Source organism: Mugil cephalus, chromosome 14, assembly GCF_022458985.1.
Source record: "Mugil cephalus isolate CIBA_MC_2020 chromosome 14, CIBA_Mcephalus_1.1, whole genome shotgun sequence".
NCBI lineage: Eukaryota > Metazoa > Chordata > Actinopteri > Mugiliformes > Mugilidae > Mugil > Mugil cephalus.
The window spans coordinates 16,852,632-16,878,396 of NC_061783.1; the positions used below are offsets into that span (position 1 = coordinate 16,852,632).

At 42.0% G+C, this 25,765-nt stretch overlaps 3 protein-coding genes across 7 annotated transcripts; 2 read left to right on the forward strand and 1 right to left on the reverse strand.

Moving 5' to 3' along the window:
* The first annotated feature begins 109 nt into the window (after positions 1–109).
* On the forward strand, positions 110–3,949 carry nelfe (negative elongation factor complex member E). Its single transcript, XM_047605733.1, has 11 exons — positions 110–225; positions 475–560; positions 734–803; positions 1,074–1,219; positions 1,400–1,474; positions 1,650–1,687; positions 1,788–2,101; positions 2,567–2,711; positions 2,856–2,910; positions 3,465–3,567; positions 3,662–3,949. The coding sequence occupies exons 2-11, from the start codon at positions 486–488 to the stop codon at positions 3,733–3,735; spliced, it is 1,095 nt and encodes a 364-aa protein (XP_047461689.1). The 5' UTR covers positions 110–225; positions 475–485; the 3' UTR covers positions 3,736–3,949.
* Positions 3,950–4,544: 595 nt separating this feature from the next.
* On the reverse strand, positions 4,545–8,986 carry LOC125020398 (zinc finger and BTB domain-containing protein 12-like). 2 transcript variants are annotated; one of them, XM_047605732.1, is made up of 5 exons: positions 8,654–8,986; positions 7,064–7,267; positions 6,529–6,723; positions 6,199–6,381; positions 4,545–6,094 (listed from the first exon to the last, which is right to left on the reverse strand). In XM_047605732.1, exons 2-5 carry the CDS (start codon positions 7,265–7,267, stop codon positions 4,979–4,981), a joined length of 1,698 nt encoding a protein of 565 aa, XP_047461688.1. In that variant the 5' UTR covers positions 8,654–8,986; the 3' UTR covers positions 4,545–4,978. The 2 variants fall into 2 exon arrangements, with proteins under 2 accessions (XP_047461688.1, XP_047461687.1); XM_047605731.1 differs by having other exon boundaries at positions 7,064–7,272; positions 8,654–8,985.
* A 1,087-nt stretch (positions 8,987–10,073) lies between these two features.
* Positions 10,074–24,871, forward strand: ehmt2 (euchromatic histone-lysine N-methyltransferase 2). Of its 4 annotated transcripts, none has more exons than XM_047605698.1 (28): positions 10,074–10,157; positions 12,738–12,807; positions 12,908–13,075; positions 13,320–13,588; positions 13,669–13,732; positions 13,821–13,903; positions 13,992–14,135; positions 14,222–14,293; positions 15,082–15,202; positions 15,493–15,576; positions 16,373–16,509; positions 16,663–16,806; positions 17,013–17,335; positions 17,418–17,648; positions 18,595–18,677; positions 19,353–19,459; positions 19,665–19,787; positions 19,888–19,989; positions 20,115–20,219; positions 21,001–21,173; positions 21,265–21,432; positions 21,514–21,658; positions 21,874–21,951; positions 22,722–22,837; positions 23,029–23,115; positions 23,206–23,284; positions 23,869–24,044; positions 24,158–24,871. In XM_047605698.1, the coding sequence occupies exons 1-28, from the start codon at positions 10,131–10,133 to the stop codon at positions 24,336–24,338; spliced, it is 3,660 nt and encodes a 1,219-aa protein (XP_047461654.1). In that variant the 5' UTR covers positions 10,074–10,130; the 3' UTR covers positions 24,339–24,871. The 4 variants fall into 4 exon arrangements, with proteins under 4 accessions (XP_047461654.1, XP_047461656.1, XP_047461655.1 ...); XM_047605700.1 differs by having other exon boundaries at positions 21,019–21,173; XM_047605699.1 differs by having other exon boundaries at positions 13,320–13,573.
* The last annotated feature ends 894 nt before the right edge of the window (positions 24,872–25,765 follow it).

The following is a 25,765-nucleotide window of genomic DNA, read 5'->3' on the forward strand; positions in this document are numbered from 1 at the left end:
CGGAAGTGACAAAACTAATTTAACCGACACATTTTTTTTTTAAAGCGTCACTCATTTTTACAATGGTTTTCAAAGTCTAAGATATCTTAGGTAATGATTTTATTTCGGAGGGGAGCCCGTTTAAGCGTTTTTCTTGTTTTTTTTTTGCTAAAGTTTTATAAAACGTCGCCGTTGGGTGCCACGTCATATCTGCGCGCCGCTGTTGTTGTTGGGCTCGGCGGTTTGGTGAGTGAATGAAATGTGTTAGATTTAACAATAAACAGCGATAAATGTGACTGTAAGGGGCTGTTTGCATTTTATTTTTTGTCCAGTGCTTGTAGGGTCTCGTATGGCTTGAATGAGATATTTGTATTCTCTCTGGAAAAAAATCGTGTTTTGCTTTTGGGTAGCTAACTATTTGGCTAACCGGATGGCCGTGCTAAAATAAAAGTCTTTAGTTTATTTATTTACTTGCAAACCTGTATGCTGTTTTAGCGGTTGCCATTATGGTGGCATTTCCGAGTTCACTGACTGAGGAAGAAGAGGCTTTGCAAAAGAAATATGCTAAACTCAAGAAAAAGGTAAGTAGCTTTTACATTCATCGGTAACATGGTAACTTTGAAGTGTAAACATTTTCAATAAAGAGTAACAATTGGGCATTTGTTTTAGTGGCATGTCTAGGAGTGATGTGGTGTGCAATCGCAGGGATCTTAAAGGACTTGTATTTAGTTTTTGTTTCACTGTCTTTTTTTAGAAAAAGGCACTGCTTGCCTTGAAGAAACAGAGTTCAACTAACCAGACAAACCAGAGTGGTTTAAAACGGAGTAAGTGCATTTAATTAATTCTAAACTAGTTGTAAACTATATATACTTTACTAATTTGTATTGACAAAAATGCAGCATATCCACTGTTTAAAACAATCCGTTTTTTGACTCAATTACTTAAACACTAAAGTAAAAAGGTTAAGAAATAAGTTTGTCTGCTATTTTTTATTTATTTTTTCACAAGTCAAAGTATAAATATGTTGAAATCTGCATCAAACTGTCACTATTCATGTTCTCACTGGATGTGCCTTTATTTACTAAAACTTTCAGCGTTGTCCGACCAGCCTGTCGTCGACACTGCTACTGCGACAGAACAAGCGAAGATGCTCATCAAGTCAGGTGCCATCAGCGCCATCAAATCAGAAAACAAGAACTCGGGCTTTAAACGCTCCAGAATGCTGGAGATCAAACTGAAGGTGGGCTGTCGTTAAATATACTGACAGGCTAATAACCCTCAAAGTTGTGTTTAGTGTTTGCAGGTGATGAGTAATTGCAATCACGGGTGTTTAGTTTATAAGCTACAGCTGCTTAATTAAACATGTTTTTACTGTTTTGTTTGGTCATGTGTTTATTTTTTTACTCTTGAACCGTCACAGGACCCTGAAAAAGGCCCAGTTCCTGCTTTCTTACCATTTCAGAGGAGTGTCTCTACTGACGATGACCAACCTGAGGTATGGGGGAGAATGAACATGATATCATCAAGTTAAAACAGTAGAAATGTGTTTTTGTGGCAGATTATTTTACCTGCTGGGGACAAACATTCAAGTTCATTTTTCCTAATCAATGAATAATAAGGCGGAACTAATTACTCTGGTGTTGTCCCATTTGTGTGTATTTTTGTTTTAGTCTGGAAAGAGATCCCAGAGGAAATCTCTATATGAGAGGTGATGTCTGAACCCCAGATGAATAAACAAATTATCACGTTTAATATGCTGACAGTGATTATTTGCGGTTCTAAAATCATTCCCTTATGTCCCCTTGTAGCTTCGTCAGTTCAAGTGACCGATACCGGGACGAGGACGACGGTGGTGGCATGTCCTCCAGCCGTGATGTGGACCGGGACAGAGACAGAGACCGAGACAGAGAGCGAGAGCGAGAGCGAGAGCGTGACCGAGACGTGGATAGAGAACGGGACCGGGACAGAGAGAGAGACCGGGAGAGGGATCGAGACAGAGGCAGGGACAGAGAGAAGGACCGGGAGCGAGAAAGAGAGAGGGACCGAAGCAGAGACAGGGATCGAGAAAGGGACAGAGAGAGAGACAGAGAGAGAGACAGAGACAGAGATGGGCCTTTCAGACGTGAGTCACCATGTTTTCTTGACGGCTTTCTTAAATAGCATCCTGTAGTTTAAATTACTGTGAACTTCAGACTTAACATTGACTTGAAATACATAATGTGTAGATTTATTACGCATTTTTTTTTAAACACCTCAAGTGAGTGGAAGTTAGGTTTTAATTTGAATTAAATCACTCTAATTTTTCTCTCACATCCTGTGTTAAGAGCAAATAAGTGTCTAACATAGTCACTTATTTCAAAGGTCACACATAGATCTTTTAGGAAAACTTACAGAATGAATTTCGTGGTTGATCTTTGTTACAAAACCTTAACTAGGCTGGAAGATGGAAGTTTAATAAAACTTCAGAATTTCTTCACTGGCCCTGTTAATGAAGCTGCTCTCCATCTTCTATTCATTTCATCGTTGTTAATTGTTTTAGATGTTGCTGGAGGATGTTTATATCTGTTGCTTCCTCCTTTGTCTTCAGGGTCAGACTCGTACCCAGAGCGCAGGGGCGTGCGAAAGGGGAACACGGTGTACGTTTACGGCTCCGGGCTTGTCGAGGACAGCCTGCGCGCCGCTTTCGCTCAACACGGAAACATCATCGACCTCTCTATGGACAACCCGCGCAAGTACGACGCCGTTAAAACAAAGCCGTGTGCGCGCATTGGCCTGTTGTTTAGATCGTCCCTGCAACAATACAGCCATCCACAGTGTGATCCAGTATTACGCGGTTCCCTCTTGCTTGCTTAAGTTTCCTGTTTGTCTTTTACCAGCTGTGCTTTCATCACGTTTGAGAAGATGGAGTCTGCAGACCAGGCTGTGGCTGAGGTGGGTGCTTTTGCAAGATATCAACAAATAATAAGAAATAACACAACATGCATGTAGCTCAGGACTCACTTGATCATTAAAATTTAATGTCTATTTACAGAAATAGCAGAGCTGTTGTACAAATCTAATTAATTTTTTGCATTCACTAAAAAAAAGATCAAATTAAAAAGTAAAACAAGACAACAGACTTTTTCCCACTTTTTTTTTTAATGTCCACAAAATGTTTTGTTTAATTTCATTTCTTGTAGTTGTTCATTAACAGAAAATGATTTAGGAATGTAATATAAGGTTTGTGACATGTGAGATAATTTACAGAAGCCCTCATTTTCTTTTATTACCTGACAAATGTACAAATGAATGAAATTGCGGTTTCCAGCTATTTGAGTTCAGGATCTTCTACCCTGTTTTATTCTTTAATTAATTGTTACCAAGTATCGTTACCAAAGCTAAAACGGTGATGAAAACTAGCCAGTCTTTTATTTTTAGACACGCCGTCTTGTACACAGCGTGTACAACCGTATGTCTAAAGCCGTCTTGCTGCTTCTGTCTCACAGCTGAATGGAAGCACGGTGGGAGACGTTCACATCAAAGTCAGCATCGCCAGGAAGCAGCCCATGCTGGACGCCGCCACGGGAAAGTCCGTGTGGGCTTCACTGGGTAAAACGCAGCGCCCTTTATTGTTTGTTTAGACGCAGATCAGACGTCCCCGCGCGTCCGCACAGCGTGGACTAACCTTCACTGTCTTTCACAGCGGTGCAGAACAGCACGAAGGGCTCCTACAGGGACAAGAGGAACCAAGTGGTGTACAGCGAAGATTTCCTGTGAGGAAACACTTCCAAGTTTTTGTTTTTGCTTCAACGATCCGTTTGCCTGCTTCTTCTCAAGTAGAAAACAAAAACACATTTTTTGTTGCATTTTGGACCTGATGAGCGTCATTAACATGGCTCGGATGTGATGATGTATGTGGCAGCTGTGCTTGTGGAGCTGGAGATTTGTTTTGTCGAGCTCAATAAATAGTAGTCTTCTTTTTTTTTATTAATCTTTGAGAGTTCTCGTCAATTCACAGCTACAGAAAGTGGAGTTCACATTTTAAATGACATGTTTGCACTGCACTGGTAGCTGAAATCTGAAAGGTGAAGAGAATTAAGAGCACAAAAAGGATTTTAAAGATGCAATATCTCAGCTGATATTTGATCAGTATTTAATAATAAAAAAAAAATCCAGAAACTCCTTTTAGACAATAAAAAAAATCCTTAAACGTCAACATTTCCCTAATTATACACGTAAAAATGAAAAGAAAAATACCTGACTAGAATCGAAATTATCTGTGCATTGAAGAAAAATAACTAGAAAAACACAGAAGTTCTTGTTTCGCCAAGAATAATGATATGAGATCTAATCCTGAAGCATTCTTCAAGAACGTTCATAAAAGATGTAAAGAAGCATCAGTTTTATAAAGGTGCACAATATGTGTATTGGCTAATGTTTCATTCTCCACATGAAGTCACAATTTAAATCTTCCCCCAGTCATAGATCCTCGTAGTTTAATCAGCAGCTTTGTGATATATTTAAGATCTTTGTAGACTCTACAGATCTCATCTTCCAGTAGATCAATATTTACATGACACACAGAGGACGTTTTCCAACGGTTTTATTTACACTAAACTCTCTTGTGGTCAGTAAATGTAATGAATGCACTACATAATAAGTCAAGCTATCAAAGACATTAAATCAGGACACCTGACGCAGCAGGAAAAGCACAAGAGTAAATAATCAAAACGTGACCTGTCTGCTTTGGTTTTTAGGTCCTACTGTTAAAACCGAATCACCGTTAGAGCTCAAAAAGGTCGAACATCACACTCAATTTTAAACGTATTCGTCGTTCGTTACACACTACGCTGAAATGTGAAATGGCCTTTTTGTTTTGGCAGTGAGAGAATCTGAAGGCATCAGTTTTCTTTTTCTTTTTTTAAAATCTCCACACGATGACTGCGATCCAACAGACTGATCACTAGGCAGCGCGTCCGCACGTAACTGCAGCGGAGCCTTAACGTCTTTCCCGATTTCCTTACTGATTCGCTTGTTCGGTAACCAGGCATTCCTGGTCCTCCTCTCGTATCCTTCCGGCCGCTCCTCTCTCCCGCTCCCTCTCCTCCTGCTCGTGCAGGGAGTTCTGCCCCGTGGTTTTACCGTGCTGCTCCTTCAGGTGGCGCCGCAAGGCGGGCTTGTGGGCGAAGCGGGCGTGGCAGTACGCGCACCGGTGCGGCCGCTCGCCGCTGTGGAGGTTCATGTGGTCTATCAGTGTGGATTTCTGGGTGAAAGTCTTGTAGCACAGCGGGCACTGGTGGGTCTTGCCGGCCCCTCGGTGCACGGCCATGTGCCTGGTGAGGTTGGCGGCGTGCTGGAAGTGTTTGCCGCAGCACGGGCAGGCGTACAGCAGGTGGGTGGAGCGGGAGTGGATGGCCAGGGAGTGGGCCGAAGGGAAAGTCATGCCGCAGTGCTCGCAGATCACGGGGCCGGCGACGCTGGACGTGGACCCCACCACGGCGACGGACTCGTCCCCGCCCTCGTTCGTCCCCACAGTCGTCAAACCTGAACTCCCTTCGCCAGCGCCGCAGCTCGACTCGTCCAAGGAGAACTGGTTCAGACTGTTAGCTGCCATCGGCGACAACCGCTCCCCCGGAGCGTCGCCCATGCTGAAGTCAAACTGCGGGAGTTCGACCGAAACGTAACTTCCAGCTGTCTTAAGCCCTTCTTGGCTGTAGTCCAGCCCAAAATTCCCTCCCAGTCCAGCAGACGAAAGGTACCACAAATCGTGGTGAGTAATAGCGGAAGGTCTTTTCTCCTGCGAGGAAACCCACCTTCTCCTCTTGAACCCCCTGCCTCGGCCCTTCCCTCGGCCCCGGCCGATTTTCGATTCGGACAGTCGGCGCCTGAAAGCGTGCAGAGACTCGGGCGAGTGTCCAGAACGGAGATCTTCGGCTCGATTCAAGTCGTATTCACCGCCCTCTCCTGTGATCACGACTCCTTCCGCCTCTGGGTATGAAGCATCTTGAGGTCCATCGGAGGGGGCTCCCTTCTCCACCTCTTTGTCTCGGTTACTCTGCTCATCTTCAGAGATGTACACTCTGAACACGTCGTAGTCCTCCTGCCGGGCCTCGTCGTCCTCGTCTGATCCGTGAACCTGTGACGCAATTAAGGTTTTACTCAAGTGTCTGTGGTTGTAACTACTCTGTGAAATATCTGCAATAATAATAATCTAATGTTTTATGAGCTAAAAAAAAGCACCTTAATGCACGGTTCATCCAGCACCAGACTGTCTTCTTGGTGCTGGCTGCTTCCCTGAGCAGACGAGTTGCCGTTGATCTCCTCGACCGAGCGTATCACAGGGCTGTGGGAGGGAGGCGACGCGACTGCACGGACGCTGCCACTGACGATCACTGGTCTGGTCTCGCCCCCCTCTGCAGTAGTCTAGGAAACAAAACGAGAGGATGGGATTGAAAAACATACCTATGAAGTGTGCAGCGCTGCAAGCTACAAAAGTGCCGACGGTGCGATGTTCACTCGAAAATGACCCAAAATACAAACAGCAAAAAACGTCTGTTCTGTCAAACTGACCTTCGACGGCTCGGGGCTCTTCAGCTGAACGTACTTCTCCAGCGCTCCTCTGCAACGCTCCACTATGTGCTCCATCTGAAAGTAGCTGGCGGCCGTCAGGTAGTTGACGATCTCCTCCGGGTTGAACCGCAGCACTCCGGTGTAGCAGGACTGGAGCAGATCGTACACCACTGTGGAGCTATACAGCATGGACACCTGGACAGAAATGTGGAAACAGACACATGGACCTGTTTTCCTTCTGCGCAACATCCCATTTTTACATTGATATTGTGCAATAACTAATTTTTTCATATACATATTTCTTTATATGTTATTGGACTCAACATGTGCAGTAATTTCCCTCCGTGCAATGCCCCATATTCAATGTTATTATAGAGCAACAACTCAGAACACTTGTACACACACATACATATATATATATATATTTACATTGATGTGTGTATTGTTATTCTATTTGCCTACTTATTTTACATATTCTTGTTGCTCTTTGTTCTGAACACTAATACACACTGAGACAGCGTTAATGTGGACGTACCTGTAGCTTGGGTGACGGGTTGAGGAGGAACTGGTCCCTCAGGAAGGGGGAGCAGGCGGCCAGGACCACCTTGTGTCCCCTGAATATCTGGTTGTTGCTGGCCACGATGGTGATGTCGCAGAAATGCTGCCGGGACCTCAGCGAATTCATGTGCTTCAGGGTCATGTCCCCGTGTCCCGGTAGCCGGAAACACACCATCGCCATCTTTCCTGACGAGAAAAACGATGACGTGTGTGTGTTTAAGCCCACGTTAGAAACTCGTGTTTCCATCAAAAGTTGCAAAAACAACAGGCAAAAAAAAAAAATAATTGTTATCCCTCGATGAAACGATGGACACACCCAGAATGAGATAATGTAGCTTAGCTTAGGGGGGAACTTAAGTCATGTCACGGCAGGAATGTGAGCTTCATTTCTGACTGGCAAATAGATACATTTGGTATGTTTGTCGGTGTAAAGAGGCCGGGAAAGGGGAGAACACAATGCAAATTTTGCTGTTCTGTTCGGTCCCAGCAGTTAAAACACACAATCCAGTTTTTCAGGCTCATTCTTATCCAGAGGGCTTAAAAGTCTTAAACCGACAGCAAAACAGCTCATATGAAGTACATATGTAGCCTGTATAGGCATCTTTTTTCCTATTTAGAGGGTTATTTTAAATACACATGATGGCCAGAACGGCATTTTGCACAGTTGCTCTTGCTGCACATCTCATACCAACAAACACACTGCAACAAATGTAAAATGTGTTACTGCTACAGGGTCAAACACACAATCAGAGCTGAAACAAGTTCAGCTTGTGATGAGCTGATTACGAACCGACACAAACATTCATTTGTAACCATTTGGAGTTTCAGTCATTTTTTTCCTCAAGCAAATGTCTGATTTCAGTTTCAGTGTTTTGTTTTTCTTAGTCATATATATACATATATAACAGTAAAAACAATATTTTTTAGATTACTGATTAGCTATACAGAGCAGTGTGAAAATGCCACGTTGTGGTCCTTAAAATTGTCATCAATATAAAAAAAAACTAAAGGATTTACCATAACTTGCTGCTATTTGCAAGTGACAAATAAAAATCAAACTAATTTAAAATCCAGACTATTTCCTTGAAATATAAACACAAAGACAAGACAAAGTAGCATCTCATTAACCTTACGAGTTATAATAACACCCTCCACCATAGTAGATGATGCCAAACCTCAAATCACAAGTTAATTTAGACGACACTGTCCATAAATCGACAGCTTTTAATTGAGCTATGTTGAAAAGTTAGGTTAGCCAGCATTTCAGTGCGTGAAATAAGACACTTTTTTAAAAAATAAATAAAATTGTAACTCGTCTATAATAAACTGATGTTATTTATGTGACTGGTGTGATTGGAATTGAAGGTTGCAAGGTTGAAAACTGATAATAAATCAGATCCCCTCTCCACCACCACCCCCCCATCTTTATAGCCCTGCTAGCTAGCTCACTTGACTGGATGTTAGCTATCGTTAGCCACCAACTAACAGCCAAGACGAATCCTTATTAACTTATTGTCTCATCTGCTAGTATCCAGCCGGCTATTATCAAACTTTTCCCATCACTCACCTTCGTCTCCTCCCTGGCTGGACGTCTTGAGAGCTTTCTAAAAGACGAAGTTTGATGGAGCGGCGCAACTAACGTTACAGCGGCAGTGTCCGCTCATCCCTAACAACCGTAACTAGCTTCCACCGCGATGTCTGTTTACTTTTCGGCCTTTTTTGTGGGGGGAGGAGGAGGAGAGAGGGAGGGGGGGCATCTCGTGACAACAAACACAAGCCGAAGATGTTTCGTTACTTATTGAAGCTGACTTTGAATCGGTTTTCGTCGGAGGCTCCTCTTCACTTTCAGTGGTAAAAGCGGAGCACGTACGCTGACTTCTGATCAGTGCCGATGATGTGTCATGCGCAGAAGAGGCGATTCTTGGAAGTGAATCGGGAAGAGACGAACGAGAGGCGGCTCTCCACGTCTGAATTCCTTCTCTGACCCGACAGGAGGGGAGGACATAAGTGAAAGGATTGTTATTATTTCAGGTCCATAAAACAAGCTTTTAAACACATTCCGATACCACAACACACTAAGACTTATTTGCACTTTAGACTGTTCTCCTCCAGGTACCAACAGATAAGGAGCCCGGGCCTACCGGCGCCTTTGGAACATCTGGCGAGATAAGACTCATAAATTTAGCGTAGGTGCAGAACCTCTCAGAAGTAGGCTCATTCCATGCTTTGATCGGGGTTTATGTCGTGTGTGGTAAATCTAAAGAAAAATCTTAAATTCTACTCGCTTAATCTTTAATTTCGGAAAATCAGATCCTGTTTGCGTCCTCATTTCCATTCAGTTACTTCTTACCATCGCCAAAATATTCTCTGTGTTAATGCAGAAACCTATTGTTGACTGTTTTAAATCTTATTTAAAGTGTTTGGTTCGAAAGTTCGGTCTGAGGTTGCCCTCTGGCTGTCTGGTTACATTTTACCGACTCTCTTATTGTATATTTATCGTATTATTTTATTGGTTTGATGATGGGTTAGGAGTTTGCATGTTCTCCTTGTGTCTGCATAAATTTTCTTTGGGTACTCTGGTTTCCTCCCCCCTTCAAGATCATGGAGGAGAGACTTATTAGATTAACTGGTGACCTGTCCGGGGTGTATCCCACCTCTCTCTAGTGAGGCTAAGCGGTAGCAGAAGATGAGATGATTGGTTTGGTTTTATTCATTGTTATTGTATTATACTCTGCATACTGTGTCCCTCTGTATTATTGGGGTTTTACTTGCATGGTACTTGTTTTGTATACTCTCACTTTTGGCATTTTGGTTCAACTTATGTTGTTTTAAATGTGAATTATAAATAAAGTGACCTGACTAAATAAAGAGCCGATCGAGAGCCGAACGAGCCGACTCTTGTTAAGGAGCCGTGGCAAACGAATCGACTCTCAGAAAAGAGCCGAATTGCCCGTCTCGAGCGGTCCCCCGATCAATCGGAGAAGTGGGCGTGGCTCACCTGGTGACGCAAGCACGTTGATATACGTCGACGTTCACTGAGAAACATGTCGGCATCTGAGACAACGACAAAGGTAGCAAACCTACTACATCTCGAAATGGCACGCTAACGAAATTTACTCTTATTTACCTTCTTGCGAGCACGCCCGCCTTCTTAGCAACGCGACGCAAACGAAGCTGCCGTGTGCTTCCTTGCATATGTTTTTATTCGCCAGCATAGCTCTTCGTTGCAAGCTGTGCTACACTGCTAGCTGTGTTAGCCTACAACAGTTTTGTGTTAACTAAAGGTTTGCTCTGATGTTGCTGTCGATTGTGTGTATTCGTTGATCAGTTACATGCTTTTACTTTGCGTTTATCATATCTAAAGACATTTGTATTCATTATATTTTTTGCATCAGGCTCAAAGCAACTGTTGAGACAAACTATTATACTAATGACTTATGCTAGAAAAAAAAAGAAAAAAAAAACATAACCAAAAAAAGACTTAAGCAGCAAACGTAGTGAATCTAGCTTGACATTTCTTTTTATTTACGCACCATTTTTGCGGTGAGGATCGTGCTTTCATTTGTGTTAAAGGTATGAATGGGTTGATTGATGGCGGCAGGAAAGATCAGGTTTATTTTGGAAAGGCTGAAGCGGAAACTGGTCTCCGCAGGTCCACTAAACATATTCTTAGTTATAGACGCATTTAAAAACCGTGAGACAAAGTGTGTATGTGCATGTATAGGGACCGGATACTTAGATTAGGCGCATAATCAGAGTTTTAAGCTCTAACTGTGGATGTCATTGTGAACAGTGCCCATATGAAAAGTCTGCTCACCCACTTTAAAACATCTGGCTTTTGTGACGTGAACATTGTAACAGAACGTTTGCACCTTTTAATATAAAAAATAGAGCTTATTTATTTCTACCCCAGACCTAATTGATACATTAAAGACAAAAGTTATGCTATGAAACAGTTAAAAATAGTCATCAACAAGTGGAGAAAATGTGTCACAACTGTGACATTATAAAGAACCAGGTGTTCTTGAAAAAAAAAAAAGTCAAATTATCACACACACACCAAAAAAACACACAATTTTAACAATATCTTCTACTTTTTTTTTTAAAGTTTTTGCCATACAGTGTTGTCCCCCTTCCTGATTGTTTGTCACACCTAAATGTTTCAGATCATCAAACTAATTTAAATATAAGGCAAAGATAACACAACTACACATCCAAATCTACATGGCGCTGTGTTTAAAAAAAAAAAAAGAAAAGTTTTTGCCCCTCCAGTTAAAACATAACTGTGGTTCATCACACCTAAGTTAATTTCTCTAGCCACATCCAGGCCTGATTACTGCCACACCTGTTCTCAATCAAGAAATCACTGAAATGAGACCTGCTTGACATAGTGAAATAGACCAAAAGATACACAACTGCACATCACGCCAAGATCGAAAGAACTCAGGAGCAAATTAGAACGATAGCAATTGAGATTTACCAGTCTGGAAACGGATATAAAGCCGTTTCTAAAACTTTATTATTAACGTTATTTACCCCAAGAGAACAGCTACAACTCATCGAAGAGGTACAAAAGACCCCACAACAACATCCACAGAACTGCAGGCCTCACTTGCCTCAGATAAGGTCAGTGTTCATGACTCCCATCATAAGAAAGAGACTGGGGGAAAAACGGCCGGTATGGCAGAGATCCAAGAAAACTCTGCTGAGAACAAAGAACATGAAGTGAGAAGTTGCATTTTATGGAATGTGTGTCCCATTACATCTGGTGTAAAGGTAACAGCGCATTTCAGAAAAAGAACATCATATGAACAGCAAAATCTAGTGGTGGTACCGTGATGGTCTGGGGCTGTTTTGCTGCTTGAAGACCTGGAAGACTTGCTGTGATAACTGGAACCATGAATTCTGCTGTCAACCCAAAAAAATCCTGAAGGAGAATGTCCGACCATCTGTTAGGGACCACAAGCTGAAGAGAATATGGATTCTGCAGCAGGACAATGATCCAAAACACCCCAGGAAGTCCACTTCTGAATGGGTGAAGAAAAACTAAATGAAGACTTGGAGCGGCCTAGTTGAAACTTAAAAAGACAGTCATGCTCAGAAACCCTCCAGTTTGGCTGAATTACAACAATTCTACGAAGATGAATGGGACATAATTCCTCCACAGCACCGTAAAAGACTCATTGCAAGTCATCACAATCACTTGATGGCAGTTGTTGCTGATAAGGGTGGCCCAACATACTATTAAGTTTAGGGGGCAATGACTTTTTCATGCAGGGCCATGTAGGTTTGGATATCATTTTCTGTTTAGTTGGGTTATCTTCGCCTAATATTTCAATTTTTTTGAAGATCTGAAACATTTAATTGTGACAAACATGAAGAAAAATTAGAAAACAGGAAGTTGGGAAACAATTTTTCACACCACCGTACATAGGTCACCATTTATGTCTAAACTTTTATATGTAAATTTAGCATCAACTCTTTAAACACAGTAGGATCGCATGTGTAAATAGCAGTGATATGGTGTGCAAGCTAAATAATTTAATCCTCTTGTGGCTGCTTGAACTACAGTGGATGTGTAGTTTCCTGCTCTGTAGCGCCCAATACATTACCTGCTTATAAAAGGATGGATTTATTTTGTTGTTTTCCAGGAGCCCCCTGAAAAAGATGACACAGAAACACCAGCAGAGTCATTAGCAGGACCAAGTCAAGTAAAGGAAGGTGTGTGTGTACAGCTAGCTCACAGATGATGTATATATATCGTACACAAATTTCCAGAATCCTCGTTTAATTTTCATGCGAAACTCTGAATGTTCGTCAGATAATGCAGCCTCCCCCACCACGTCTGCTGCTGCTGCTGCTAAGAAGACAGAGCCTATGGGTGGTATGCCGTCAGTTTTGTCGTCTCAGCAGCCTGGGAAGGACAAACCTCGAGAGGACGGAGAGAAATGCTCGCCTGCCTCGTCCCCACAGAACAAACCTGCCGCAGGTGAGACTCCGGTGCAGAAAACTTTGGTTTTTGATCCTGAAACTTTTTCACTGACTTAATCTCAACATAGTGATGCATCATGAATATTTTAGTCCTAGTTAAAATGTCCCGGAGGTCTAATACAGTGATACTTAATTTGGTATCAACCACAAGGTACCAAAGTGTTGTACAGACTAGAGGTGAAACAAAGGGAAATTGATGTGATGCTTCTTGTCATCACCATTATTTATCTCTCTTCTCACAGGACATGCAACAAAGTCCCTTCCGTCGCCGTCCTCCTTGTCTCTGCCTTCATGTCCTTCCACGTCTTTAACGGTGCCCCCCGGCCGAGCGAAGATGAGCGTCTCTGGGCCCGGCAGCAGTAAATCCATCCTTCCACCCGCTCCTTCCTCCTCCTCATCCTCCTCTGCCACGGCTTCCTCTTCTCCATCCGTCTCCCCTGCCCCACCCAAGATCCACCGGGCACGAAAGACCATGAACAGGCCTCCACCAGGGCAGGTGAGAGGGAGAGGGGTAAAGTACTCATGTTTTTATTTATTTATTCATTTATTTTTTCATTATTATTTGTGCGACTTATCATTTTTGTTCAACAGACGAGTCACATTGAGCCACCAGCTGGATCTGCGACTCCCTCCGGCTCCTCTGACTCTGAAACTGGTCGGTAAAAAATATGACTTAAATGAGCTTTAATTTAAAAATAACATGCATGCAGTCATGCAAATAACTTTGTCTTGCTTCTCAACAGTTGCGAAAAGGATGAAACTCGGTCACACGTCAAACAGCACACCTGAGAAGTCTGAAAATATTCCAGACGAGGTTCAGACTGCGGTAAGATCACGCCTGATTTAAAGGATGTAGCTTCAGTTCTTCATGTTCCCCGTCCTCTAATCTTTTTTTTTTTTTGATTTCTTTTAAGACTCGGGAAGAAAAGCTGTTCCATAAAAAGACAGAGACTGTTACAAAGGCCGCGCCTTTGAAGAAGAACAACAGCTTCGAGTTAGAGGAGGACGGAGGCGACAAAATTCCCGTTTCGAGTCCATCCACACGAGATTCAGAGAAGGTTTGAGGATCTATAACCTGCTTATTTTTTTTCTGTTTAAAAAAGAAAGTCGAGGCGATTTAAAACTTGTTTTCCTTTTTTATAAGTTGGAGGACGGTGGGGGAGAATTGAGGCAGCGAGCGAAGGACATCGAGGGGCCAATGAACACGTCAGACCACGTGAGTGATACTTTATTACTAGTGTTTCTTATCTAGCTATGACCATCTGAGGCCTGTTAACTGCCCCCGTAGCCAACTAGCCTGTTAGCACGGTACTGACAGGAAACTGCAATAAAATGATTAATGGTTCCTCTTCCTTTTTTTTTGTTTAGACTACTTAGACCCAACCAGGAAAGGAATAGTTTGTTTTTTTTTGCCAAATTTGGAAAAACATGGCAGTGGAGTCTAATAACACAAAGCGTCTCATTATCTTTAAACCAAAACCAGCTTCTGAATAAAATCCCCCGAATAGTTTTAATAGGTATCATTTATCTGTCGTGGTTACGTATTCCAATAAGAAACTTAATTTGTGAGCCTTAAATGAGCTTTTCTACTTGTTTGCAGATACATTGTGTAAGGGCCTAAACTAATATTTATGTCTTAATAATCTTTATCTCGAAGATATTACAGTTATATTTAGTTTAGAAGATAAAGATACTGACACAGCTGAGTCCTTTAAGTAAATTTACTTGTACAAAATTGACTAATGTGTTAAATCATCACTTTAGTACCTTTTTTTTTTTTTTTACATGACCTGCTTCCACATGCAAAATAATGTGAAGACAGGTTTTGTGAAATAAGCATAAAACTGTTGCTCCTTAGCGCTGCTAGTGGTCAAAACTCCACATTACACCCTTTAACACCTCGCAGCCTTGGTCCACGTTCTACCTCGTTTAGTAAAATTTAATTAAACTTGAATAACATTTTTTTTGTCATTCAGATATATATTCTGAATTTGTTCCTCGCAGAGTTCGGAGTCTGAAACGCACAGAGTCGTCCAGAGCAGGAATGAGAGCGAGGACTCTTCATGGCCGCCTTCGGATCAGCACAAAGGGAGGGACACGGGGGATGATGTGGAGGCGGTGGGAGGTGAGTAGGGATTCTCTTTGATTTGTTAAAGAGAAAATATAATTTGTAGTTTTTCTATATCTAAATGTGTAGTGTCTTTTGAAGTTACATCCTACCTCAGAAATGTGTCTGAGAATTAAAGGAATCTTCAGTCATAATTTGTCTGCAAGCTCATACGATTTGAGTTGAGTGTATCATTACTTCCCTAGAGTTGAGTTTTCTAAAACCGGTCTCATCTTAAAAAAAACAAAAAAAAAAAAACAAAGTCAAGTACATAATGTCTTCAAATATATGTGGTTTGTCCTCAACAGGAAGTTCTGCAGAGTACACAGAGGTTCCTTTGGGTGCTCTGGACATCGCTGCTGCTGACAGTCTGACACTTTCTCCTCATGCAGGTACATGTTAGACCGATGCTGTACTGTCGATATACAGTCCCCTCCAAAAGTATTGCAACAGCAAGGCAAAGCCCCTTGTTTTTGTTGTTCACTGAGGACATTTGGGTTTAAGATCAAAAGATGAGACAAGAGTTCAGAACGTCGGCTTTTATTTCCTGGTATTTACATCTAGATGTGTTAAGCAACTTGGGAAATATCACCGTTTGTATCATGTATAGATGAGCAAAAGTAAAAAACATTTAACACTTGGTGGCCTAACCCTTGTTTGCAATGATCGAAATCACAAAACTGTTGCATTCTTCATTTGTGATGCTATTCTCAGGCTTTTTACCACAGCTTCTTTCAGTTCTGGTTTATCATAGTAGTAAGTCACACCAGACGGAAGAATGTTTGCATGAACGTTCTCTGAAATGACTTCAGTGACGACGTGTGAAGGAAAGATTCAGAAGGTCTTTCCTTCCTGTTACATCTACTAAAAATACTATTGCACCTAAAGGTTCAATACTTTTACCATTTAATATGTACTGTGCAAAACCCAGCCATCATCTGTGCAATTCAGTACTTTTTGTATATATGACAGTATTATTTATCTTTCATACAGTCCACTATTTACTCTTATTTTCTGCTGTTCCACACTGTGGAAACTGCAAAATAAAGGTTTTCTGATTCTAAATCCTAATGGTAAAAACGACTTGTCAGTTGCCTGATTTACTTTAGGTTTGATTAATCAGTTGCAAAATCTTAAATCGTTTCGCCTTAAATGTCAGTTGAGACAAACAAACGCTCCTCTGTGCAGAGGGAAGCGAGGCCGGAGACACGGAGCGTCTGGAGGAGCTTCCTCTGTGCAGCTGCAGGATGGAGGCTCCTCGCGTGGACAGCACCAGCCACCGTGTGAGCAGACAGTGCATGGCCACGGAGAGCGTCAATGGAGAGGTTTGTCCCCGTCTTCACTCTTTATGTGTGTGTGTTTTAATTATGGACACTGGCAGGGGCTCAAAATGCACATTTCTGCAGCCTAACTGAGTCCAGGTTGTTGTTACGCCTCATAAATGTGACGTTTTTCAAATAAAATCTGCTGTTTTCCAGCTGCGGGCTTGCAACAATCGGACGATTAAAGGAGAGACCATGCGGCCGTCCAGTCGGGTTTCCCTCATGGTGCTCTGTGACGTCCACCGCTCACACATGGTCAAACACCACTGCTGTCCTGGTTGTGGATATTTCTGCATAGCAGTAAGCATTTAACCCACCTGCTGTCATTCTCTACCACCGCTGTCTATTTAAAGTGATAAAAAGGTAAATTAAGGACACATTTCTGCACAAAAAAAACATATTTTAGGCCTCATTTCCACATTTCATGTCATTAACATGGTCCCAATCTCCTTCTTCCTCCTTGAAGTCCCGTTTTCTTCTCCTCTCACGTCTTTCTCCTCTTTCAGGGCACGTTTCTCGAGTGCTGCCCGAACCAGCGCATCGCTCACCGCTTCCACCGCGGCTGCGTGACGGTGCTGGGCAGCGGACGCAGCCGAGCGAACGGCGGCGGCATGCTCTTCTGTCCCCACTGCGGCGAAGACGCCTCCGAGGCCCAGGAGGTCACCATCCCGTCCTTCAGCTCGGCCACGGCCTCCGCCACCACCGTCGTCACCATGTACGCCTCCTCCACCACCACCCCGTCCCTGCCGCCGTCGGCCCCCACGGCGCCCTCCCTCACGGCCTCCACGGGAGGGATGAAGGACGGGAAGATGCCCGAAAGGCCGGTCAGGTGAGAGGACAGTTTGAAATGTTATATTTTAATTTATTTATTTATTTATTTTTAAACCTTTACTCCTTCCCCGTCTCTTCAGTGCTCGTATGCGTAGCCACGGCCTGGTAACGCCAGCAGTGGAGCAGCAGCCTCCGCAGCCTGTGGCTCCAGCAGCGACTGGGGCCACTGTCCCCCCAGCAGAGGAGGGCGTGGACAGCGTGGGACCCTCGCTCTGTATGCCAAACGGGAAACCAATCAGCCCCAGTGCACTTCCACCTGGGCCCAGCAGGGCGGCGCTGCAGAAAGCCATCCTCACACAGGACACGGAGAGGTTGGAGGCTGGATTTAAAATTTAAATTAGTGTTAAATTAGTGAATTTTTCTTTTAAACATTTATATTTCAGTTAAGACGTTTGTCAGACCATCTAACTCATTTTAGTGCCACATACAGCTCAATTTGACCTTAAGTGAGCTGGTCCAGTAAGATAACAGCGTAATAACCTGTAAGTAATGACAATGACAGTTGTTTTCCATTTGTTTTAGTGCGAAGAAGTAGATTGAGGAGACTGTTCACATTTAATTAACGCTTTAAGACCAGTATTTGAGTTCTATGCATCGGTGAGTTACGGTAATTCATAGTGTGGCTGAAGACTGGGAAGTTGCGCTTTCTGGGGAGGAAAAAGCTGCCATTACGGTAATGATGACGCACCGCTACTGTTGGTTGCAGGTTGGGGAGCGAAGCAAGACTGGGGAGACGCAGGAAGAGAGAGACGTTTGTTCATTTGTCGGCAAAAAACAAATTAGTTACAACCTTAAGATGTCTTCCAGACAAAAGCACAACTTCCTAGTGTTCAGCCACACTTTGAATTTTGTCAGTAGCGTAAACCACTGAGTTACGGTAATTCAAATATAGCGTGTTTTAACAGATTGGTCTTAAAGGGTTAACTATCCTTTAAAAAAAAAGAGCAATTTGGCCTCTTTACTGCCATCTGCTGTTCAGTCCTGGGTCTCACACTGTTCTATCCACACAGCCCTAATTTGTTTTACTAAGATAACAGTTATATTCCAGTGGAAATATTGCAGTCTTCTATGTAGATTTTGCACTTTGCAAATTCATGCTGCTGACTGGATTAGGTGCTTTTTGGGCTCCCAGCTCAGGAACTCAAAGTCATCATCGATCTATTTTTTGTTTTTAATTTTGTTTAAGGGTTATTCCAAGACATACTAAATAGTTTTCTGTGGAAAACAGAATTAACTTTTCTGCATTTGTTTCACCAGGAGGAAGAAACTGAGGTTCCACCCTCGTCAGCTCTACCCTGCAGCCAAGCAAGGAGAGGTTCAGAGAGTCCTGCTCATGCTGAGTGAGTGGCAACACAAACCGTGAACTCCAGTTTAACAACAACAAATGCCATTTGTACTATAATGATGATTTTCTAATTTCTATTGACAATATTTCTTTAACATGGAAAGATAGATGCATTATTCATCCCAAACCCAAAAGAACAGGAAAACACAATACACTATATACACAATATTTACAAGAATTATAAAAATAACTGAATACAGTCACATACAGATGAGAACCAACCAAAATCATTCTGGTAAGATGCACGCCTCACAACATTAATTAAAATCTAACTTTATGCAGTTGTTCTTCCCACTATGAACCACATGGAGGCAGCAAAACCACAAAATAAGTCCGAACAGGATGTAGGACAGCGGGGTTTTCCCCCAATTTTATTGAAGGAACTGAATTAATTTAGTAGGAGGCTGTTACAGACCCAACATTGTTTCCCACATCCCAAACACCTGGTTGTTTTGCTACCTGTGTGTTTCCAAACAAATAATTTGGGTCAATCATACATGGAAAGAGTTTTATCTTTAAAGTTAGATCAAGGTTTTCAGGGCTAATATTATCAGGTTTACACCACCAGTCTTTTATGATTCTAATTTTAATAAGCTATATCTGTACCTGCTGTAAATAAGAATTGCCTGTAAAGTGTGTTTGTTAATGTCTATTAATATTTGTGTCCCAGTGGAGGGCATAGATCCAACATACCAGCCGGACTCTCAGAACCGGCGCTCCGCTCTTCATGCCGCCGCTCAGAGAGGTCTGCTGGAAGTCTGCTACATGCTGGTGCAGGTGAGACACTGAATGCATGGTTACCTTCTTTTATACAGCTTAATGTAGTCGTAACTTCCTAAAGGCTGCAGCAGTGATCCAGAAGACACATAGTTCATCACATATTTCAGAAGAAACCTGTAAATTCTGTGAACATTCTTACAGCTCAAGACCATTGGCGTCTCTTTCTTTCATTTAAAGTATATATTTAATACCACACTGACAGGCTGGTGCTCAAGTGGACGCCCAGGACAAGGACATGAGGACTCCTCTGCTGGAAGCCATCATCAATAACCACATCGAGGTGGCTCGATACCTGATCCAGAACGGTGCCTGCGTCTACCACGTGGTGAGCGTCTCTTAATACCAGAAATAGAACCTTTTTACGGTTTTAATCGAGGTGCGTGTCAGTTTATTTTTTTTTTTTGCTCATGTTTATTATTCGTCAGGAGGAGGACGGATATACCGGCCTCCACCACGCAGCCAAGCTGGGAAACCTGGAAATCGTCAACATGCTTCTGGAGACGGGGCAGGTGGACGTGAACGCGCAGGTAACGGACGGGTTCGAATGTTAAATCACTCGTTGGCCTCCAGCCATTCAGCGGTCATATCCGTCTAAAGAAAAATAAAGGGAGCGCGCCGTCTGACTGTGAGTCTCTGTGTTGGTTGGGTGCAGGACAGCGGTGGTTGGACGCCGATCATCTGGGCTGCGGAGCACAAACATGTCAAGGTGATCAAGGCGCTACTGAACCGAGGAGCTGACGTCACCATCAACGATAAGGTAGATTTCTTCTAATGCTGCGCCGCACCGCTGGATGATGAGAGACGCTGGTTCCTTTTGTGAACTAAAGTTACATTTATTTTCACTTTCAATCAATCGAGGTCTGCAGCTCGGTTGTATTTTCATTATCATGGTGATATGAAGTTCGCAAGACTGGCTGAAATATTACATTCAGCACTTTGAGTGATTAAACTGCATTTAAAATGTATGTAGGATATTGCAATATGGGACTTTATTTAAAGTACATCAGATTACAGTGGTAATTCACTGGAGAAATAAGGTCAAAAAAAACATCTAAATGATCCATTTCCAATTTATTGCACTTGTACAGAAAAAGTTTTGTTCACAATCGACTCAAACATGACTTTTTCTTCTATCAAAATTCGATATATCAAAGAAAAAGTATTGTGATATATTGCCATATTGATATTATTTTTTCCCACTCCTATCCTTGTAAAATGCCTTGTTATGTCCCATAATCAGTTAAAAACATATTTTAGAAAGTTTTAGAGGCTGGAATCGATTAATTTTAAACGTATTTGTTGAATAAAACGACAGAATCATTCTTTAAAATATATTTTGAGTATCCTTCAGTGTAAGACGTAATGTTTCATTTGTTTTTCCTCAGTCAAGTTTAATATCACTGCCTTTAAATGCACCACTGACGTATGGATTTAAGATAATGAGAACAGGAGTATTAACTGAAATACTTTTCTGAAAGCTCAAAATGGTAAAGTGGACGCAGCAGTATGATAATATTTCAGGTTAATACTTTAAATAGCCCCTCGTTCCCCATCAGGAGCTGAATGTGTGCCTCCACTGGGCGGCGTACGCCGGCAACGTGGACATAGCGGAGCTGGTGTTGAACTCCGGCTGCTCCCTGGCCTCCGTCAACATGCACGGAGACACGCCGCTGCACATCGCTGCCAGAGAGGGATACTTGGACTGTGTCACGTGAGTAAAGAATATTTATTCAGGGAAATCATGACCAGTGAGCTGTTTTGATTTTTGAATAAAGCTAACAAAGTTTTTTTCCTTTCTGCAGCTTGTTCCTGTCCAGAGGAGCCGACATCGACATCATGAACAGGGAGGGCGACACTCCTCTAACCCTGGCACGGGTCGACACACCTGTGTGGGTGTCGCTCCAGATCAACAGGAAGTTAAGAAGAGGAATAACAAATCGCATGCTCCGGACAGAGAGAATCATCTGCAGGTTGGTTCTGTGTAATAACAGCTTTTATATTTGTTTTTTTTTCTATCCTTTCTGAATTAACTCTGTGTTTTGTGTCTCCAGTGACATCGCGCAGGGCTACGAGAACGTACCGATTCCCTGTGTGAACGCGGTGGATGACGAGGGTTGTCCTTCAGACTACAAATATGTTTCAGAAAACTGTGAAACGTCGGCAATGAACATAGACCGCAACATCACACACTTACAGGTTATTTAGATTTTTTTTTTTTTTTCTTCATTCTTGTTAATAAAAGTTAACTTTTATTTAACGTAATATGGAGCTGATAAACCAGGTAGAATTCCTGTTTACACTGGATATTTGGCCAATAAAGCGATTCTGATTCTGAATTTCATTTTGGCTTCACATTTCACATACTTTTATTTTTAAATTTATATCTCAACTTTTATGTTTTTTTCCTGTAGCACTGTGGCTGCACTGACGACTGTTCATCTAGTAACTGCCTCTGTGGACAGCTCAGTATCCGCTGCTGGTATGACAAGGTAAATGTGTTTGTTTTTTTTTCATCAAAATATAAAAATACATATATATTGCTCTGCAGAGGCAAAGTGATGATCGTCATGTCTGGTGTAGATCAGCTTGCAAGCAAAAAGAAAATCGGCATCAATAAATACTTGTATAATTTTAATTTTAAGGTCGTCAGTCTAGACTTTAACCACAATTTGAGTGAAGAGGTGGAACTTAAAGCTACACAATAAACACAAAAAAACAAGAAGTTTTAAAACAAAAAGTAGCAGTAATGCTGAATTAAACGTCAAGGTGGTTTCTGTGCAGAGCTGCCTGTTCTCCCTGTGACTCTGTGGGGTTCCTCCTGGTGCTACAAACAAAGACATGCGCATTGTCAACTCTCCGCTACCTGTTAGCTCAGGCTAACCTGTCACTCAAAGCACAATTTTAAACCTTAATAAAAAAAAAAAATAAACTTATGAGTTAGAAAAGTTTACCCACTGTACAGTTGCCATGAACAGTGAAATAAACTACAAAAATTGATCTTTGTACCAGGCTGTAAACATGTTTAATAATGCTGTAAAGTTGGGCTGTTTAACATGGGGGTCTATGGGTATTTGCTCCTTTTTGGAGCCTCAAGTGGCCACTTGATGAACTGCAGTTCCACATGGGCTTCATTGCTCAGCTTGGTTTTAAGATGAGCTTTAAAAACGGGCAATGTCGAGGTCAGCCTGATCTGCAGAGGTAGAGTTTGGGGGCTGCTATTTTATCTATTTTTGTTTTGTTTGTTTGTTCTGTTACCTAGGACCAGCGGCTGCTTCAGGAGTTCAACAAAATTGAGCCTCCACTTATATTTGAATGCAACATGGCGTGTTCCTGCTATCGGTCGTGCAAGAACAGGGTGGTTCAGGCAGGCATCAAGTAAGTTATGACACATGAACAGAATATGCTAGAACTAAAATTACATGTTAAATTATTTGTGTCAAGTGGAAAATGCTTCTTCTCTTAATATAAATATTTCTACATCTTGTGATTCATTCTGCTGCTGAGTCCAAATGATCACTCTTAATACTCATATTTAAATTTATAATATTTTTTTTTTGTTTTGTCAGAGTCCGTCTGCAGCTCTACAGGACGGAGAAGATGGGCTGGGGAGTCCGAGCTCTGCAGGACATTCCTCAGGGAAGCTTCATCTGCGAGTAAGAGGAACCTGGAGACTTTTTTTTTTATTTATTTTTTTTGGAAATATAAGAAGTTAAACATTAATCTCCGGTGCTGTTAACACACAGATATGTTGGCGAGCTGATCTCTGATGCAGAAGCTGACGTTAGAGAAGACGACTCCTACCTGTTTGACCTGGACAACAAGGTGAAGGTTCTTTTATATTAGTGAGTGTATGGCAGACTGCCTCTGTAACCAGTAATTAATAACTGTTAAAGTAAATAATTGCTAAGATGTTAGTTCAGAACTGCTGAGCTAGAAAAGAACCTGCTAGTGTTTTTAGCTTACACTGAACTTTAAGGTAACACTTGACTTACTTTGAACAGATAAAGAGTTGGTCTCTTTTTGTTGAAGACGTATAATGGTGATACACATGAAATATTTATAAATAAGCCTAATTTTGGAGGGAAGTCTTTTAAATGCTGTGGCACGGAGTCAGGTTTAGTTATGAAAGACCCAATGTTGCTTCAGTATATCAACATGATGCTTCCACCCCCGTGCTTCATGGTTGGATAGTGTTCCTCGGCTCCGTTTACTTCCTCCAGACACAACGTTGGTCATTATGGTTGCACAGTTAAAGTTTCAATTCATCAGACCAGGTATCTGTGCAACCACGAACAAATGGTGTTAGAGATGCAGCTTCTTCCATCATTTCAGGTTATGTGACACTGTAGTTTTCGTGTGGGCACAAGAACGTGATTCCTAACTTATTTGTTGTATTTCGTGTGCAGGATGGGGAGGTGTATTGCATCGACGCCCGGTATTACGGCAACATCAGCCGCTTCATCAACCACCTGTGCGACCCGAACCTCATCCCGGTCCGCGTGTTCATGCAGCATCAGGACCTGAGGTTCCCCCGCATCGCCTTCTTCAGCTCCAGAGACATCCTCAGCGGACAAGAGCTGGGGTAGGGCGCTTATTTCCTTGCTCCTCCGGTTTTTTTGTTTTCCCCCTCTTTTGTGGTTGTCCTGATCCTCTAATCAATTAAGAATAATTTATTATTTTCTCACTTGTCTTTAGATTCGACTATGGCGACCGCTTCTGGGACATTAAGAGCAAATACTTCACCTGTCAGTGCGGATCGGAGAAGTGCAAGCACTCGGCCGAAGCCATCGCCTTGGAGCAGAGCAGGCTGGCTCGACTGGAGGTCTTCCCAGAGTCGGGAGCCGACTGTGGCATAACCATGTTGGGAAACTCTTAAACACTCTGAGCCTTTGGATCAGTTTTACACACTATAAATACACCATGGGAGGCTTATCTTTTTATTTTATAACATGCAGTTTGTCGTGTACGGTGCTGTTTTCTTTTCTACTTGAAATGTCGTCTCTTTTCCCCAAGTTGTCACTTTCCACTCGGTCAGAGGACATGGGCCTTAACGTTTGTTTTAAAGTCTAGGTGTTAGGGGAAAAAACATTAGTTCTTAAGATTCTGATACAATACTTTTGTACTGTATCTCACAATCGACTTACGCCTTGACACATATACATGAGCTACCGTCTGCCGTTGCTTCATATCATATGCCAGTCATACATATATATACATTTTTATATATATATTTTCTGTTGTGCCAACAAACAAAGTGCATTTTTGGCTGAGGGCGGTAATGGTGTGATCCATGCTGGACTCAACAAGGACCTGAGGGACGTCGTCGTTTTTGGATGTTAGCTTTATTTTTTTATACATGTTGGTTTTTTCTCTGTCATGTGTAGTGTAATAAAATAACTCATGAGTTGATCTTCCGGCTCCGGGATTGCTTTGGTCATCTTATCCGCCGTGTAGTTTATCAGGTTTTGTGGTTTCAAGGCTGCTGCTGTCATGGTGTTATCACCAGGGGGCACTTAGGCAACAATGCAAATCAGGAGCAGAGATGGGGAAAGGCTGCAGGCGGAGAGAAAGTTAAAAGGAAGAGGTCTCACTCTGTCAATTTAATTATTTTTTGCATCCCACCGATCTTTGACTTGTGGACAGGCAAGCTACAGGTTACTAACACAAATATGATTTGGAAGTTGATTTGTTTTCTAAATCATATTGACATTTTTTGAAATGGAATGAGCTACTCTCAGTATATCACAAAAACAACTTGGTATTATTAAAATCCAGAACACTTTTTGTAAATACAACAGTTACACGTTACATTGAGAAAGTGTTTAATCTACTTTTCATTCCTTCTACAAACTGCACAACATGCTTTTGAACCTTATAAAAAGTGCATTAATTGTTAACCATCTTGCAAATGGTTTGTTAAAACAAGAATCACGTTTCCAAGGTGCAGAAGTTTTTGGCCACTAATAAATCACACTTAAGGTTTGCAGTAAATAAGCATCAAACACTGATATGATTATTGTTTTTACTCATTAAGTTTAATCATTCATTCATGAATTATCATCCACAGGTGATAAACATGCAGCCCACCAGAGGGTTTAATCTGGCCTGCAGCATGAATTTGCAAAGTGCAAAAATTACATAGACTGCAATTTTTAAATGAAAATGGCTGATTCATAATTATTTTAGAAAGAATTGGACAGAACACAACACTAAGACCTAGGACAAAACAGCAGACGGCAATATTTAATAACATTTACAGACACATATATTTACACTGTGAGGTCAATGTATCTATATAAATAA

What these genes read in the sequence shown, in the direction of transcription:
- nelfe (XM_047605733.1), top strand. Translation starts at nt 486, where the DNA reads ATGGTGGCATTTCCGAGTTCACTGACTGAGGAAGAAGAGGCTTTGCAA. An exon ending in CTGACGATGACCAACCTGAG is followed by an intron (nt 1,475 to 1,649) that starts GTATGGGGGAGA and finishes TTTTTGTTTTAG; the next exon opens with TCTGGAAAGAGATCCCAGAG. An exon ending in GTCCGTGTGGGCTTCACTGG is followed by an intron (nt 3,568 to 3,661) that starts GTAAAACGCAGC and finishes TGTCTTTCACAG; the next exon opens with CGGTGCAGAACAGCACGAAG.
- LOC125020398 (XM_047605732.1), bottom strand. Translation starts at nt 7,267, where the DNA reads ATGGCGATGGTGTGTTTCCGGCTACCGGGACACGGGGACATGACCCTG. An exon ending in ACCCGTCACCCAAGCTACAG is followed by an intron (nt 6,724 to 7,063) that starts GTACGTCCACAT and finishes ATTTCTGTCCAG; the next exon opens with GTGTCCATGCTGTATAGCTC. An exon ending in AGAGCCCCGAGCCGTCGAAG is followed by an intron (nt 6,382 to 6,528) that starts GTCAGTTTGACA and finishes TTTGTTTCCTAG; the next exon opens with ACTACTGCAGAGGGGGGCGA.
- ehmt2 (XM_047605698.1), top strand. Translation starts at nt 10,131, where the DNA reads ATGTCGGCATCTGAGACAACGACAAAG. An exon ending in ACCAAGTCAAGTAAAGGAAG is followed by an intron (nt 12,808 to 12,907) that starts GTGTGTGTGTAC and finishes AATGTTCGTCAG; the next exon opens with ATAATGCAGCCTCCCCCACC. An exon ending in GCAACATCACACACTTACAG is followed by an intron (nt 21,659 to 21,873) that starts GTTATTTAGATT and finishes TTTTTCCTGTAG; the next exon opens with CACTGTGGCTGCACTGACGA.